General features: G+C 43.6%; 2 protein-coding genes across 2 annotated transcripts in view; both read left to right on the top strand.

Moving 5' to 3' along the window:
• The window catches only part of fibinb (fin bud initiation factor b), a 12,236-nt gene extending 2,138 nt beyond the window's left edge, over positions 1-10,098 (top strand). The window contains exon 2 of the mRNA XM_072465700.1: positions 8,507-10,098. Within this exon, the coding sequence (XP_072321801.1) occupies positions 8,507-8,796 (290 nt within the window). The 3' untranslated portion in view covers positions 8,797-10,098. The remainder of the gene's footprint in view (positions 1-8,506) is intronic.
• An 8,723-nt stretch (positions 10,099-18,821) lies between these two features.
• bbox1 (butyrobetaine (gamma), 2-oxoglutarate dioxygenase (gamma-butyrobetaine hydroxylase) 1) overlaps positions 18,822-19,246 on the top strand; it is a 37,274-nt gene continuing 36,849 nt past the window's right edge. Inside the window, exon 1 of the mRNA XM_072465163.1 lies at positions 18,822-18,897. The gene's annotated coding sequence lies outside the window, so the exon portion shown is untranslated. The remainder of the gene's footprint in view (positions 18,898-19,246) is intronic.

Below are 19,246 nucleotides of genomic sequence, written 5' to 3'. Positions count from 1 at the left end.
TATATTAGCACAAAGAAGTAAATGAAAATCCCCAGATGGAGCGAGTTGTTGTGGAAGAGGAACATCTGTAGAAGGAATGTTCAAAGTGTTTCCACGGAGACGATGTCACTCTTTCACCATCGACTGAAAGTAACACGTGTTTTCACTTTACACAAAGACATATCATGACCTCATGGGCTTTGTAACACCAAAGCAATGGAAGGAGTACTTTTACGGACTACGACAGAGTCTGAGGACTACGAAAAGTCTGAGGAATAAAGTCTGGCGGCAACAACAACAACAACAACAACAACAACAACAACAACAACAACAACAACAACAACAACAACAACAACAACAACAACAACAACAACAACAACAACAACAACAACAACAACAACAACAACAACAACAACAACAACAACAACAACAACAACAACAACAACAACAACAACAACAACAACAACAACAACAACAACAACAACAACAACAACAACAACAACAACAACAACAACAACAACAACAACAACAACAACAACAACAACAACAACAACAACAACAACAACAACAACAACAACAACAACAACAACAACAACAACAACAACAACAACAACAACAACAACAACAACAACAACAACAACAACAACAACAACAACAACAACAACAACAACAACAACAACAACAACAACAACAACAACAACAACAACAACAACAACAACAACAACAACAACAACAACAACAACAACAACAACAACAACAACAACAACAACAACAACAACAACAACAACAACAACAACAACAACAACAACCGGTGTAATCCCTCATTCGTCCAGGCGTGTTCCATAGTAGAAAAAGCTTCAGTTGTAGTTATCTGGACTCCGTTTGAAAAAATAGACGTTTCGACTCTCATCCAAAAGTCATTGTCAATAAAAGAATTTAGATCGAGAACTCCGATATTAATACTGTTCTGTGGTAAGACCCGCCCATTGGGCGGAGCCTTCCTGAAGTAGAAAGAGTTGTTTGTTTCAACAGAAACTCCCCCTTGTATCTACCGAGCTAGCCTATTCAGAATTTTAATGGGCTATTAGAATCCTCTTTGTCTTTGTGAGACCCTGGCTCAACCACCCTGAGTACCTGATTAGCATCTAAATGTCCTTGTCCTGGTCCTCTACCTTTCCAGGGGTTCAGTAACCCATTATAGATACCAGGAAGATTGAAGGTCTTTCTTTTTTAACAAAAATAGCTTCCTTGACTCCTCTTTCAAACCATCTTTTCTCCTGCTTAAAACCTTCACATCACCGTCTTCAAACGAGTGATTAGAGGCTTCAAGATGGAGATGCACGGCACTCTGAGGTCCTGAACTAGTATTTCTTCTGTGCTGATAAAGCCTCTTGTGTAGAGGCTGTTTTGTCTCACCTATGTACCGTTCTTTACAGCTTTCTTCACTGCATTGGATCGAATAAACTACATTGCTCTGTTTTTGAGTCAGCAACTTGTCCTTAGGGTGAACCAGTTTTTGTCTTAAAGTGTTTCCTGGTTTAAAATAAACAGGGACTTCGTGTTGTCTAAAAATTCTCTGCAGTTTTTCCGACAGGCCAGACACATAAGGGATAGAAACACCCTTCCTTCTCTGTTCAGTTTCCCTTTTGTCCTGCTTCTTGGTTCTCTTCACTCTGTTGAGAGCCCAAGCGGGGTAACCACAGGCTGAGAGGGCATTTCGGACATGTTTTTCTTCTTTCTTCTTGCCCTCTGAGCTGGTGGGCACACCTTGAGCTCTGTGTTGTAAGGTTCTGATCACCCCCAGCTTGTGCTGTAGTGGGTGGTTGGAACCAAAGAGCAGATACTGGTCCGTGTGTGTAGGTTTCCTATATACTTCTATTTGGAGTTTCCCGTCCTCTCCTCTGATCGTGGAACAATCAAGAAAGGCCAAGCGATTCTCCTTAGCGTCTTCTCTTGTAAACCTAATATGTGGGTCCACAGCATTGATGTGATCAGAGAAGGTTTCCAGCTCTTGTTCCTTGATTGTTACAAACGTATCATCGACATAGCGAAGCCATAGTTTTGGGGCTATGCCTGAGAATGAGGCCAGTGCCTTCTTCTCAAAGTGCTCCATGTACAGGTTGGCCACTATGGGAGAGACGGGCGAGCCCATGGCACAGCCATGAATCTGTCTGTAAAATTGTCCCGGGAATTGAAAGTAAGTGGTGTTCAGACAGATGTCCAACAGTTTACATATGTGTTCAGGTGTCAGTTTGGTCCTTTCCTGTAGGTGGTGTCTTCCTGCAGTCTGGTCCTCACTCCTGCTACTGCATCAGAGGTCGGGATGCAGGTGAACAGGGACACAACATCATATGAAACCATGAGGTCATCTGGGTCCAGTTGGAGATGTTTCACTTTATCCACAAAGTTGTGCGTGTTTTCCACATGATGTTCCGAATTCCCCACAAGCGGAGCCAATATAGTTGTTAAATGCTTGGCCACATTTTGGAAGGCCATAAATGCAGGGCATGGCTTCACCAGGATACAGTCTGTAATACAGAGGCCGGTCTATCGCTTCCTCTTTTTCCAGCCTTTGTAAACAGTCTATCACTTTCTTCTTGTAGCCACTGGTCGGATCTCTTTTCAAGCGTTCGTATGTGATTAATAATAATAATAATAATAACTTTTATTTATATAGCGCTTTTCAGTGACCCAAAGACGCTGAACATAATAAAAAAAGGGGGGGGGTATTTACAGACAGGGGGGGACAGCACGTACAATACACATTAATATACAGATAAAATGAACAAGACAGAAGAAGTAGAGAGAAAAAGATGGGGATGTAACAGGGGGTAGAAGAGTAGGCAATGGGGTAGAGGAGGCTAGGGGTAGGGGAGGTCATAGGCTTGGGTGAAGAGGTATGTTTTTAGGCGGGATTTGAATGTTGTGAGTGAGGGAGAGTGGGACAGGTTGGGGGAGGGAGTTCCAGAGTCGGGGTGCTGTTCGGGAGAATGCTCTGTCGCCAAAAGTTTTGAGTCGGGATGTTGGTGCAGCCAGGGTGAGAGAGGAGGAGGATCGGAGAGCTGCGGTGGGGGATGAGGAGGTCAGACAGGTAGGGGGGGGCAAGGTGGTGAAGAGCTTTGAAGGTGAGGAGGAGTATTTTAAAGTTTATGCGCTGCTTGATGGGGAGCCAATGGAGAGAGCGGAGAACGGGAGTGATATGATCACGGGACCGGGTGTGGGTGAGGAGGCGGGTGTGGGTGAGGAGGCGGGTGTGGGTGAGGAGGCGGGTGTGGGTGAGGAGGCGGGCAGCGGAGTTTTGGACCATTTGGAGTCTGTGGAGGGAATGGGAGGAGATGCCAGTGAGAAGGGAGTTGCAGTAGTCGAGGCGGGAGGAGATGAGGGCATGGATGAGGGATTCAGCAGCGGGGAGGGTGAGGCAGTGTCGGATTTTGGCGATGCGGCGGAGGTGGAAGTATGAGGTCTTGACGATGTGGCTGACATGGGGAGTGAAGGAGAGGGTGGGGTCCATGATGACACCAAGATTGCGTACCAGGGTAGAGGGGGTGATGGTCGAGGTGTCGATGCTGAGTGAAAAGGGACCAGTTTTATTGAGAGTGGATTTGGTGCCAATGAGGAGGAGCTCTGTTTTGTCACTGTTCAGTTTGAGGAAGTTGAGAGTGAGCCATGATTTTATTGTAGAGATGCAGGTTTCGATGTGGCTGAGGGGAGGGTTTTGGGTGGATTTGGTGGTGAGGTATATCTGGGTGTCGTCAGCGTAGCAGTGAAAGTCCAGGTTGAGTTGGCGGAGGATGTGACCAAGGGGGAAGATGTAGCAGATGAAGAGGAGGGGGCCGAGGACTGAGCCCTGGGGGACCCCTGCGTTACTGGGGAGAGGGTGGATGAGTGACCGGAGAGGGAAATTAACTCTAGCCTGTTGGTGAGGTAGGATGTGAGCCAGTCAAGTGCAGAGCCCTCAACACCCAGTTGGCGCGGCCTTTGTAGGAGGATGGAATGGTTTATAGTGTCAAAGGCTGCGCTGAGGTCTAGTAGTAACAGGATGTTGAGGGCCCCGGAGTCTGCAGAGGTGAGGAGATCGTTGAGTACTTTGACCAGGGCTGTTTCAGTGCTGTGAAGTGGGCGGAAGCCAGATTGGAGGGGTTCATAGAGGTTGTTTGACTGGAGGTGGGTGTGAAGTTGGGCGGCGACGATGCGTTCCAGCGTTTTTGAGAGGAACGGCAGGTTGGAGATGGGGCGGTAGTTGGAGAGGTTGGCGGAGTCTAGGGTGGGTTTTTTGAGGATGGGGGTGATGGAGGCCAGTTTGTAGATGGAAGGAACATGGCCGAGGGATAAAGACTGGTTGAAGAGGGTGGTGAGATGGGGGATGAGAGCAGGGAGGCAAGCCCTGGTTAGAGTCGTTGGGAGGGGGTCGAGAGAGCAGGTGGTGGTTTTGGAAGCGGTGATGAGGTCTATGATATGAGAGGAGTTAACAGAGGAGAAGGTGGTGAGGGCAGGGAAGGGTGGGTGGTCAGGGAGAGGGGGGGGGGGGGGCAGGGGTGGGGGTGGTGATGGAGTTAATGGAGACGGCAGTCAAGGAGAAAAGAGTTGCAGAGGTCAGGGGAGGAGGGTGGAGTGATGTCCGGTAGCTGGGGCAGCTTGTTCACGGTGGAGAACAGGGTGCGAGGGCTCCGGTGGGAGCTGTTGATGAGGGTGGAGAGGTGGGCAGATTTGGCGGCTTGGAGAGCGTCACGGTAGGAGGAGATGTGTAATTTGAAAGCTTCGGCGTGGACGGTGAGGCGGGTTCTTTTGAGGAGTCGTTCGAGTTGGCGGCCAGTCTGCTTCATGGTGCGGAGTTCAGGGGTGTACTAGGGGGCGGGGTTGATGTATGAGACGGAGGAGGTTTTCCAGGGGGCTAGGGAGTCAAGGGAGTCGGAGAGGGTGGTGTTGAGCATGACAGCATAGTCGTCGGGGGAAGAGGGGGGGGAGTCAGGGGGGAAAGCAGAGGATATGAGCTGGGAGAGCGTGAGGGGGTTGACTGACTTGATATTGCGGTAGGTGATGGTGCGTTTTTTGGGGTTGTGGGGCGAGGGTAGGGGGGCGGAGAAAAGGATGCAGAGATGATCAGAGAGAGGGAAGGGGAGGGGGTGGGGCTTAGATATGGGTAGGAGAGAGGAACAGACTAAGTCCAGAGTGTGGCCTTTGGTATGGGTGGGGAAGTCAATATGTTGGGTGAGATGGAAGCAGTCCAGGAGAGAGAGGAAGTCGGATGTCAGTGGGGCGTTGGGGCAGTCAATGTGGATGTTGAAGTCACCAGTGAGTAGGAGGCGGGCAGAGAGAGAGGATGCGATGGTGAGGAGTTCAGACAATTCAGTGAGGAAAGAGGGGTGGGGCTTTGGGGGACGATAGATCAGGATAGCGGTGATAGAGTTGGGGAGGGAGAAGGCGAGGTATTCAAATGATGAGATGGATGGAAGGTTGAGGTTCAGTTCAGTGATGGATGTAGATTATTTATGAATAACAGCAAGACCTCCCCCACGCCCGGAGAGGCGGGGTTTGGCAGTGTAAGTGTAGTTGGAGGGAGTGGCTTGGTTGAGAGCATAGAAGTCCAGGGGCTGTTGCCATGTTTCACAGAGGAGAAGCAGATCAATGTTATTGTCCAGTAGCAGTTCAGATATAACAGGTGATTTGTTGGCGAGGGAGCGGCAGTTCAGCAGTGCAAGGGAGATGGGTGGGGCGTGGAGATGGATGGGGGCGCAGGGGTGGGGGGGCGGAGGTTGCTGAGGTTGGCAGTGCGACAGGTGGGGGTGACGGGGGGGCGAAAACTAGTCCAGAGTGAGGGGATAGGTGAGCCGTCGTTGGAGTGTTGGTTATGGGAGAGACCAGAGCCCCTGTGGATGTAGCGGGGCCGGCGAAGGATCCCAGCTGAGCTAGCTGCAGAGGCAGGAGCAGCTGGGAGACGGTGGTTATGGTTGAGGAGGTGAAGGTCAGCAGCGGTGTAGGTGAGTAGGCGAGAAGTTGGTGGAGCGGTGGCCTGGAGGCGCGGGAGTGATAGTCCGAGGAGGAGATGGAACGTAGCAGCAGATGAGAGTAATCCAGTTAGAATGTTGGCGGTGGCTAGAGGCTGGTTAACTAGAAGCTGGTGGGCAGAGAGTTGTGAAAAAGCAGCAGTGGACCGGGTGTTGAAGCTGGTGGAGTGAGTGGCGTTGGTTGCCCCAGACCTTGTCTGCACGGCAGGGAGGCCCCGCAATACCATGACGGACCTCAGCAGGTGTTAAGCCAGCTGTTAGCTGGCGGCTAGGGCAGTAGATAGTCCAGGAGTGAGGGAGGAGATGAGTGATGGATGGTGCAGTAATGTCCGATGAAGTTAAGGAACAGGATGTAGACAGAAGACAACACAGAGACGCGGGAACAAAACAAAACAATGGAAACGACTAACAAAACAAAGACGTTGGGACAGAAGCGGCAGTCCACATACCAGACGCCAGCGTTGCTCTAGCCCAATCAAGACGCATTTGAGTCCAGTTTTGTGACCAGATCGCCCCCGTCTGTGGAGCGGGGAAAGCAGAGAAACGGGGCTGTACCTTGGTTGTATGGGGCTGCTTTTCTCCGGGTGGGGCCGGTGCCCCGCTCTCCGTGTCTGCTCCTGTGGCGGGCTGGGGCCACACCTTCGCCCAGGTACAGACCTCCGGGGCGGCGGGTGCGGGAGCGCGGAGCCGGTGTTCGGGCGTGGAAACGCCGGTGCAGCGGAGGAGAAGCGGAGCCGCGTGCGGCTCGTGGTGGTGCGTGCCGCTCGTGGTGGAGCCAGTGATCGGACACGGAAACGCCGGTGCAGCGGAGGAGAAGGAGAAGGAGAAAATGGAGATGTGGTCGTGTCCTCGAGGAGGGTGTGGACTTTGGCTTCGTAATCAGCTGCGTTGAGAATCACAGTGCAACGTCCCTTGTCTGCTGGGAGGATGTTGATGCTATGATCTTTTTCTAGTGCTGAAAGTGCTTTTCTCTCTTCAGATGTGATATTTGAAGGAGGTGGTTTGGCACTCTTCAGAGTCGCTGTGACACGTAACCTCAGGTCTGCAGCCTTCCCTCACATCAATGCTGTGGACCCACATATCAGGTTTACAAGAGAAGACGCTAAGGAGAATCGAAATACAATCTTGAAGCCTCTAATCACTCGTTTGAAGACGGTGAGGTGAAGGTTTTAAGCAGGAGAAAAGATGGTTTGAAAGAGGAGTCAAGGAAGCTATTTTTGTTAAAAAAGAAAGACCTTCTTTAAACAGAAATGGAGGGCTCAGATTCTATCTTCCTGGTATCTATAATGGTATACTGAACCCCTGGAAAGGTAGAGGACCAGGACCAGGACATGTAGATGCTAATCAGGTACTCAGGGTGGTTGAGCCAGGGTCTCACAAAGACAAAGAGGATTCTTATAGCCCATTAAAATTCTGAATAGGTTAGCTCGGTAGATACAAGGGGGAGTTTCTGTTGAAACAAACAACTCCTTCTACTTCAGGAAGGCTCCGCCCAATGGGCGGGTCTTACCACAGAACAGTATTAATATCAGAGTTCTCGATCTAAATTCTTTTATTGACAATGTCTCTTGGATGAGAGTCGAAACGTCTATTTTTTCAAACTGAGTCCAGATGACTACAACTGAAGCTTTTTCTACTAAACAACAACATTTGTCATAAACAAAGTGACTATAATGTAATTACCCCTTTAAAGTCATAAATTACACTTATTCTCAACAATAGCAGTGTGAACCTGTGACAAAGACTGTTCTGCAAATATTTATCCAAGTTTAATCCAGTTATTAGTTTTCTAGTGTAATCGAGCATTAGATCAGTCCAGGTTTGGTCCTAGTTTATTTTTTTAGTCCTGGAACATTTTAAGACATGCAATTAATCACATTTAAAATTGTGATTTAAATTATTACTCAATTCAATTTCAAACCTGCTAAAAATGCTATTACAGGTATGTTCCGGAGTATAAGTCTAGCCAAAAAATGCATAATAGAGAAGAAAAAACATGAATAAGTTGCACTGGAGGATGAAATGCAGTTATAAGTTTGAAAATAACAAATAATATCACATATAAGTCGCTCCGGAGTTTAAATATAAGTATAAGTCGCACCCCGGCCAAAACTATGAAAAAAGGTGCAATTTATAGTCCGGAAAATATGGTATTTTCTGATCAGAACACAAACGCTTTCTGATCTATAACGAGTCACTAAACAGTTTTAAAGACGTATTTTAGGTGTCAACTTTCTCCAGGGGTTCATTTTGAAATAAGTATGATTTTAATTGTGAGATAAATAATAAGGATTTACATTTTTTTAGCAGCTCTGACATTTCTTTAGATTATTTGTTCATCCTTAGACCGGTTGAGGACACATCTCCAGAGCTTGATCCATGGTTCTGGTTCTGGTTCTGGTTCTGGTTCTGGTTCTGGTTCTGGTTTAGTCCTAGTTTGAAGCGACTTTACAACCTCAGACGTGTTTATTCTAGAGTTTGTACAATGCTCGTGATATAACTGAAGTATTCTCCCCTCACAGGCAAGTACCTGCGCCGAGAGACCGCTCAGATCTCCGAGGCGTTCAGCAGCTCCGAGAAGTCCCTGCTGGAGCTGGAGGTGAAGTTCAAGCAGAGCCAGGAGGGCGAGCTGAAGGAGGAGCAGCGCCTGAGCGAGGACTTCCTGCAGATGGTGGTGCACACGCGGGACGTCCTGAAGGAGACGCTGGACATCTCGCTGGGGCTGCGGGACAAGCACGACCTGCTCTCGCTGGTCATCCGCAGCCACAGCACCCGCCTCAGCCGCCTCAAGAACGACTACATCAAGTTCTGAGGCGCCGCGGTGCTGCTGGTGCTGCTGGTGCCGCGGCGCTGCTGGTGCCGCGGCGCTGCTGGTGCCGCGGCGCTGCTGGTGCCGCGGCGCTGCTGGTGCCGCGGCGCTGCTGGTGCCACGGCGCTGCTGGTGCCGCGGCGTTTGGAGTTTGAACGTGAAAGGAGGAAATGTTCAGGGAATTTATGCACATTTATTATATTCACCCAGTATTCCACCTTAAACATCAAAGTGACCACATTAAAGGGTGATTGTTGTTTTTTTTTTTTTTTACTCTTAATCATGTTCTAACATTGTTCCCTCATCAAAGCCTTGATTAGCATTTAGCTTGAGGCTAGTTTGATGTATCCTGCTCAGAAAGTCCTCTCCCCTCCGACCGCCAAAAACACTCTTTTCTTCCGTGACGTGGCTTTGAGAATCTTCTCTGCTGTTTTTTTATCCATAAATCATCGCCGGTCCCTCGACTCATCACGATCAGCACGACTGCCCGCTGAGACCCGGACGTGATAGGCCAGTTTAAACTGTGTGTAATTCCATCTGCAGGCTGTAGATGGCGCCAAAGCTCAGTTAGTCCCGGGGGGAAACAACAGATATCCATTTTGAGATGATTTTGTTGTTCTAAAACCTGAGATGAGTTGAAGTAGCACACGTGTCGCTCTGACAATCCACTGCATGTCCTCCCTTCTCTCACCCCCATGTCACGCTCCTGTCCAGTAACGCCTCCGGGTGCGTGGGTCAGACATGTCCTGAACAAGCTTCATGGAGCGGGACGAGGACAGATGTTCCACGTTTGGATCGATGACAAAAGTAGGGATGACGTACGGCTCTAGAGACTTTAAACATTTGCTCTGCTTCTCGAGGATGAACTCCACTTCGGTCGCATCGTTTATCAGACGAGCGACAGAAATCCAAAAGTAGTCGACAAAGATCCTCTGAAGCTCGATTCTTGATTTAGGTTTGATCTTCTCACGGTTTAAATCAACATCGTGAGCTCAATCTTGACGTAAAAGTCTGTTCTTTGTGTTAAACGAGCAGCACATTTGAGTCTTTACTTTGCACAGTCCGTGTTTCACTAAAGGTTTCCATGTGTTTGCTGTACTATTTGTTACTTCTTAGTCATTATTACTTATTATTATGATGTACAGTGTATTTTATGGCCTTATAAGTAAATACTGTGAGCGTCAATATCCACAGAAAACTATTGTATTCATGTTTATATTTGTGGATATTGGGATCAAGACTGCGGGCAGCTCTACATAGTATATATACTGAGCAGTTACTTCATGTGGTATTTCATCTTAAATAAAAGTGTTTGAGTTTGAAAAACTTTGGACCGAATTGAGACTTTTACTTTGGATTATGTGTTCTTTAACTTTCTTTTCATATCATACTCTCTCTGGTCGTGTTCTTCCCCCATATTTTATCTTTAAAAAAATGTATATAAACAAATGTATATATATAAATAAATGAGATACTCATTTGATGAAGTATTAATACTCCCATCCATCCATCCATCTTCTGCCGCTTTATCCGGGGCCGGGTCGCGGGGGCAGCAGTCTGAGCAGGGACTCCCAGACTTCCTCCTCCCCAGACACTTCCTCTAACTCCTCCGGGGGGATCCCGAGGCGTTCCCAGGCCAGCCGAGAGACATAGTCTCTCCAGTGTGTCCTGGGTCTTCCCCGGGGCCTCTTCCCGGTGGGACATGCCTGAAACACCTCCCGAGGGAGGCGCCCAGGAGGCATCCGGAACAGATGCCCGAGCCACCTCAGCTGGAGGAGCAGCGGCTCTACTCCGAGCTCCCCCCGTGTGGCCGAGCTCCTCACCTTATCTCTAAGATAGCGCCCAGCCACACGGCGGAGGAAACTCATTTCGACCGCTTGTATCCGCGATCTTGTTCTTTCGGTCACTACCCAAAGCTCATGACCATAGGTGAGGTCAGAACGTAGACCGACCGGTAAATAGAGAGCTTTGCCTTTCGGCTCAGCTCCTTCTTTACCACAACGGTCCGATGCAGCGACTGCATCACTGCAGCCGCTGCACCGATCCGCCTGTCGATCTCACGCTCCATCCTTCCCTCACTCGTGAACAAGACCCCGAGATACTTGAACTCCTCCACTTGGGGCAAGGACTCCCCACCCACCTGGAGAGGGCAAGCCACCTTTTTCCGGTCGAGAACCATGGCCTCGGATTTGGAGGTGCTGATTCTCATCCCAGCCGCTTCACACTCTGCTGCAAACCGTCCCAGTGCATGTTGCAGGTCCGGGTTTGATGGAGCCATCAGGACATCGTCCCGGTCGTGGAAGTATTAATACTAAAAAAAATAAATAAAAAAAAACATAAATATGTCTTTGTTTTACAGAGATCTGAATCTAAATCAGAACTATTCCTGTATTTTCCTTTTTTCATAGTTTTGGCCGGGGTGCAACTTATACTTATATTTATACTTCTATACTTATACTCCGGAGCGACTTATATGTGTTGTTATTTGTTATTTTCACACATTCAACCGCATTTCATACTCCAGTGCAACTTGTTTTTTTCTTCTCTATTATACTTATACTCCGGAAAATACGGTATAAATCACCATGGAAATATGTGGAATAAAGTACTATTCATTTGTGTTAAACATATGAATAGTAACAGAGCGTAACTCTTCACCCATGGAGGGGCGGGGCCCAGATAGTCGGTCTCACAGCGTGATCCTGGCGCTCATGACACATCATGCAGCGTCGCTCAGAACGGAAATGAGAGCAGCACTTGGATCGGCCCGACTCGACCAGTCGAGCTGCAGACACTGAGGGCCCGATACGGACGAGCTGCAGACACTGAGGGCCCAATACGGACGAGCTGCAGACACTGAGGGCCCAATACGGACGAGCTGCAGACACTGAGGGCCCGATACGGACGAGCTGCAGACACTGAGGGCCCGATACGGACGAGCTGCAGACACTGAGGGCCCGAGACTGACGAGCTGCAGACACTGAGGGCCCAATACGGACGAGCTGCAGACACTGAGGGCCCAATACGGACGAGCTGCAGACACTGAGGGCCCGATACGGACGAGCTGCAGACACTGAGGGCCTGAGACTGACGAGCTGCAGACACTGAGGGCCCGATACGGACGAGCTGCAGACACTGAGGGCCCGAGACTGACGAGCTGCAGACACTGAGGGCCCGATACGGACGAGCTGCAGACACTGAGGGCCCGAGACTGACGAGCTGCAGACACTGAGGGCCCAATACGGACGAGCTGCAGATACTGAGGGCCCGATACGGACGAGCTGCAGACACTGAGGGCCCGAGACGGACGAGCTGCAGACACTGAGGGCCCGATACGGACGAGCTGCAGATACTGAGGGCTCAATACGGACGAGCTGCAGACACTGAGGGCCCAATACAGACGAGCTGCAGACACTGAGGGCCCAATACGGACGAGCTGCAGACACTGAGGGCCCAATACGGACGAGCTGCAGACACTGAGGGCCCGATACGGACGAGCTGCAGACACTGAGGGCCCGATACGGACGAGCTGCAGACACTGAGGGCCCGATACGGACGTGCTGCAGACACTGAGGGCCCGATACGGACGAGCTGCAGACACTGAGGGCCCGATACGGACGAGCTGCAGACACTGAGGGCCCGATACGGACGAGCTGCAGACACTGAGGGCCCGATACGGACGAGCTGCAGACACTGAGGGCCCAATACGGACGAGCTGCAGATACTGAGGGCTCGATACGGACGAGCTGCAGACACTGAGGGCCCAATACGGATGAGCTGCAGACACTGAGGGCCCAATACGGACGAGCTGCAGACACTGAGGGCCCGATACGGACGAGCTGCAGACACTGAGGGCCCGATACGGACGAGCTGCAGACACTGAGGGCCCGATACGGACGAGCTGCAGACACTGAGGGCCCGATACGGACGAGCTGCAGACACTGAGGGCCCGATACGGACGAGCTGCAGACACTGAGGGCCCGATACGGACGAGCTGCAGACACTGAGGTTCCAATACGGACAAGCTTCAGACACTGAGGGCCCAATACGGACCAGCTGCAGACACTGAGGGCCCAATACGGACCAGCTGCAAACACTGAGGGCCCAATACGGACGAGCTGCAGAGAGTCATGTGGTGCCGGGGGTTCCTGTACAGGTCTCATACTGAGAGTAATGTGGTGCCGGGGGTTCCTGTACAGGTCTTATACTGAGAGTAATGTGGTGCCGGGGGTTCCTGTACAGGTCTTATACTGAGAGTAATGTGGTGCCGGGGGTTCCTGTACAGGTCTTATACTGAGAGTAATGTGGTGCCGGGGGTTCCTGTACAGGTCTTATACTGAGAGTAATGTGGTGCCGGGGGTTCCTGTACAGGTCTTATACTGAGAGTCATGTGGTGCCGGAGGTTCCTGTACAGGTCTTATACTGAGAGTCATGTGGTGCCTGAGGTTCCTGTACAGGTCTTATACTGAGAGTCATGTGGTGCCTGAGGTTCCTGTACAGGTCTTATACTGAGAGTCATGTGGTGCCTGAGGTTCCTGTACAGGTCTTATACTGAGAGTCATGTGGTGCCTGAGGTTCCTGTACAGGTCTTATACTGAGAGTCATGTGGTGCCTGAGGTTCCTGTACAGGTCTTATACTGAGAGTCATGTGGTGCCTGAGGTTCCTGTACAGGTCTTACTGCAGATGACAGACGCTTGAGTCTGACGGAGGAGTTGAAGAATCCCTGGCTCAAATCTGTTCTTACAACATGGAAGGAGCTGATCAGAACATACAAACTAAACAAAGATGTTACAATCTTAAACTGGTAAAGTTTTATGACCAAAGGTTTTGTACCAAACAGAACTGACCTGAGACTCAAGGTCTGGAGGAAAAAAGGTCTAAAGGTTTTTCACCAGATGTAAAAGAGAATCACGTGGAAAGCTTTGATATGTTGAAATAAAAGCCGGTCTCATCTTGGAACAGCCCTTGATTAGACCTCAAAGTTAGAGTTAAGTTTAGTCCTTTGTTTGTACCTTATTTAGTCGTAGTTTGGTCAAGATTTGAGGCGGCACTTCAAAGATCTTGGAGGCGAGGTAACGTTGTACACATGTTGAAATTGCTTCATAATGACAAAGTTTCCCTCTGAGTTTTTAAAGTCCTGTTTGAATTACAGACTCAGCTGGTCCTTTATTACGATGGCTTTGAAGAGAGACGCCGCTGCACGGTGTTTACACAGCCCCATGCAGTATTTACAAGGCCCCATGCATGATTGACAGGTTGTAGTAATGACAGGCCCCGTGTGACAGCTCGTTTGCCAAAGTCCTTGTGGGGCACAGCGAGTTAATCACAATACGAGGATTTTAAACTCGATTGCGACACTGAGGAACAGACTTAATACTTAACACTGAGTTTGATACTGCAATGATGAAGTAAAACGCTCTTTTTCAACACAAAATAATAGTACTTTCTTTTAAAAATGCAAAGTAAAATGAATATAACGGTAAGTAGTGCAAAACATCTACAGAAACAAAACACATTAAAATCCACCTTGTTTAAACCTGTTTAGTTCCAAATGTGGGTTTTTCGTTTTTTCCCTTTTCAAATTTCAGGCAAGATCCAACTTTTTTAAGCTTGAATCTGATGCTAACGTTCATGTCCCATCCCTGGTCGTGCTTTAAAAGAGATATACAGATATAAAAGACATTCAAACACACCCACATACTTATTACTTATTACATACTTATTCTTTTGATGTCTTTTTTCTTGCCTTGTCACATAAATCTAGAGATAGTTTTATTCCATCATCGAAAAGCCGGTTGTGGATGGAAACTGATTCTGGATCAGAGAGAGAAATCTGGGCAAAACATTCATGTTAGAGGAGGATATGATCCTCTCAAAGTATCTGAGATTCTGTTTGTGAGGAGACTATGATTCTGAAGAACATGAAGAACACGCATCACATGAAGAACATGCATCACATGAAGAACATGAAGAACATGCATCACATGAAGAACATGCATCACATGAAGAACATGCATCACATGTAGAACATGAAGAACATGCATCACATGAAGAACAGGAAGAACATGCATCACATGAAGAACATGAAGAACATGCATCACATGAAGAACATGCATCACATGAAGAACATGAAGAACATGCATCACATGAAGAACATGCATCACATGTAGAACATGAAGAACATGCATCACATGAAGAACAGGAAGAACATGCATCACATGAAGAACATGCATCACATGATGAACATGAAGAACATGCATCACATGAAGAACATGAAGAACATGCATCACATGAAGAACATGCATCACATGAAGAACGTGCATCACATTAAGAACATGCATCACATTAAGAACATGAAGAACATGCATCACATACAGAACATGCATCACATGAAGAACATGCATCACATGAAGAACATGCATCACATTAAGAACATGCATCACATGAAGAACATGCATCACATGAAGAACATGCATCACATGAAGAACATGAAGAACGTGCATCACATGAAGAACGTGCATCACATGAAGAACGTGCAACACATGAAGAACATGCATCACATGAAGAACATGCATCACATGAAGAACATGAAGAACATGTATCACATGAAGAACATGAAGAACATGCATCACATGAAGAACATGCATCACATGAAGAACGCTCATCACATGAAGAACGTGCATCACATGAAGAACATGAAGAACATGCATCACATGAAGAACATGCATCACATGAAGAACGCTCATCACATGAAGAACGTGCATCACATGAAGAACATGAAGAACATGCATCACATGAAGAACATGCATAACATGAAGAACATGAAGAACGTGCATCACATGAAGAAAGCTCATCACATGAAGAACGTGCATCACATGAAGAACATGAAGAACATGCATCACATGAAGAACATGGATCACATGAAGAACATGCATCACACGAAGAACATGAAGAACATGTATCACATGAAGAACATGCATCACATGACGAACATGAAGAACATGCATCACATGAAGAACATGCATCACATGAAGAACATGAAGAACGTGCATCACATGAAGAACATGAAGAACATGAAGAAATGCATCACATGAAGAACATCAAGAACATGTATCACATGAAGAACATGCATCACATGAAGAACATGCATCACATGAAGAACGCTCATCACATGAAGAACATGAAGAACATGCATCACATGAAGAACGTGCATCACATGAAGAACGTGCATCACATGAAGAACGTGCATCACATGAAGAACGTGCATCACATGAAGAACATGCATCACATGAAGAACATGAAGAACATGGATCACATGAAGAACGTGCATCACATGAAGAACGTGCATCACATGAAGAATATGAAGTTTCTGTCAAATCTTTCTGAAGTGAAAGACACGTGGGTGTTCTACTTCTTAATAATAATGTAAAAATGTAATAATGTATTCATGTAATAATGTATTAATGTATTAATGTATTAATGTAATAATGTATTAATGTATTAATGTAATAATGTAATAATGTAATAATGTAATAATTTATTAATGTAATAATGTAATAATGTAATAATTTATTAATGTATTAATGTATTAATGTAATAATGTATTAATGTATTAATGTAATAATGTAATAATGTAATAATGTATTAATGTATAAATGTAATAATGAAATCATGTATTAATGTATTAATGTATTAATGTATTAATGTAATAATGTATTAATGTATCAATGTAATAATGTAATAATGTAATAATGTATTAATCTATTAATGTAAAAATGTATAAATGTAATAATGAAATCATGTATTAATGTAATAATGTAATAATGTATTAATGTAATAATGTATTAATGTATTAATGTATCAATGTATCAATGTATCAATGTAATAATGTAATAATGTAATAATGTATTAATATATTAATGTATTAATTTAATAATGTATTAGTGTATTAATGTAATAATGTAATAATGTAATAATGTATTAATGTAATAATGTATTAATGTAATAATGTATTAATGTATTAATGTATTAATGTATTAATGTAATAATGTATTAATGTATTAATGTAATAATGTAATAATGTATTAATGTAATAATGTATTAATGTATTAATGTATTAATGTAATAATGTATTAATGTATCAATGTAATAATGTAATAATGTATTAATCTATTAATGTATAAATGTATAAATGTAATAATGAAATCATATATTAATGTAATAATGTAATAATGCAATAATGCAATAATGTATTAATGTAATAATGTATTAATGTATCAATGTATCAATGTATCAATGTATCAATGTAATAATGTAATAATGTAATAATGTATTAATATATTAATGTATAAATGTATAAATGTAATAATGAAATCATGTAATCATGTAATAATGTATTAATGTAATAATGTATTAATGTATTAATGTATCAATGTATCAATGTAATAATGTAATAATGTAATAATGTATTAATGTAATAATGTATTAATGTATCAATGTATCAATGTATCAATGTATAAATGTAATAATGTAATAATGTATTAATGTAATAATGTATCAATGTATCAATGTATCAATGCATCAATGCATCAATGTAATAATGTAATAATGTAATAATGTAATAATGTAATAATCTATTAATGTATTAATGTAATAATGTATTCATGTAATAATGTATTAATGTATTAATGTAATAATGTATTAATGTATTAATGTAATAATGTATTCATGTATTAATGTATTAATGTATTAATGTAATAATGTAATAATCTATTAATGTAATAATGTGATAATGTAATAATGTATTAATGTATTAATGTAATAATGTAATAATGTATTAATGTAATAATGTATTAATGTATTAATGTAATAATGTATTAATGTATCAATGTAATAATGTAATAATGTAATAATGTATTAATCTATTAATGTATAAATGTATAAATGTAATAATGAAATCATATGTTAATGTATTAATGTAATAATGCAATAATGCAATAATGTAATAATGTAATAATGTATTAATCTATTAATGTATAAATGTATAAATGTAATAATGAAATCATGTATTCATGTAACAATGTAATAATGTAATAATGTAATAATGTATTAATGTAATAATGTATTAATGTATCAATGTATCAATGTATCAGTGTAATAATGTAATAATGCAATAATGTATTAATATATTAATGTATAAATGTATAAATGTAATAATGAAATCATGTATTCATGTAATAATGTAATAATGTAATAATGTAATAATGTATTAATGTAATAATGTATTAATGTATCAATGTATCAATGTAATAATGTAATAATGTATTAATGTAATAATGTATTAATGTATCAATGTATCAATGTATCAATGTAATAATGTAATAATGCAATAATGTATTAATGTAATAATGTATTAATGTATCAATGTATCAATGTATCAATGTAATAATGTAATAATGTAATAATGTATTAATATATTAATGTATAAATGTATAAATGTAATAATGAAATCATATATTCATGTAATAATGTATTAATGTAATAATGTATCAATGTATCAATGTATCAATGCATCAATGCATCAATGTAATAATGTAATAATGTAGTAATGTAATAATGTAATAATATAATAATGTAATAATGTAATAATGTAATAATGTAATAATCTATTAATGTATTAATGTAATAATGTATTCATGTAATAATGTATTAACGTATTAATGTAATAATGTATTAATGTATTAATGTATTAATGTAATAATGTAATAATGTAATAATCTATTAATGTAATAATGTAATAATGTATTAATGTAATAATGTAATAATGTATTAATGTAATAATGTAATAATGTATTAATGTATTAATGTAATAATGTAATAATGTATTAATGTAATAATGTAATAATGTAATAATGTATTAATGTATTAATGTAATAATGTATTAATGTAATAATGTAATTATGTAATAATATAATCTGAACCTGTGGCTTGTTCTGTTGCACGTGGGAGTTTACGTCATTGCTGAGTTCAACTTTGACCCACTTCCACAGCCTCAGACCCGCGCGCGCGTGACACACGGAAGTGAAGCGTGTTCAGCAGAGAAGGTACGTGAGCTCTACTTTAACTCTGAATAACTCTGAAAAACTCTGAAGAACTGCGGGAGTTAGAGTTTAGCCTTTAGCCGACAGAAGCGTCACGTGTCTCACGTCAAACACAACGTCATTCTTCTGATGTTTGACACGTTTAAAGTGTTCTGGACATAAACACGGCGCACGCGGCTGTTGTTGTTGTTGTTGTTGTTGTGTTACTTTTACCCGCGGATGACACGTACGTCTCCAAAGTCTGTGTTTGACGCTTCACCGAATACAAAATAAAATAATAACTGAAAAAGGAGAGATAAAGGAGAGAGTGTTGTTTTCATGCTTCGTGACGTGACGTAACGTGACGTAACGT

This window comes from Eucyclogobius newberryi, unplaced genomic scaffold (assembly GCF_026437365.1).
Source record: "Eucyclogobius newberryi isolate DKJ021-1_F unplaced genomic scaffold, fEucNew1.0.hap1 SCAF_5, whole genome shotgun sequence".
In the NCBI taxonomy this organism is placed as follows: domain Eukaryota; kingdom Metazoa; phylum Chordata; class Actinopteri; order Gobiiformes; family Gobiidae; genus Eucyclogobius; species Eucyclogobius newberryi.
The sequence above is the reverse complement of the archived record's forward strand: the minus strand, read 5'-3'. Positions and strand labels throughout refer to the sequence as shown.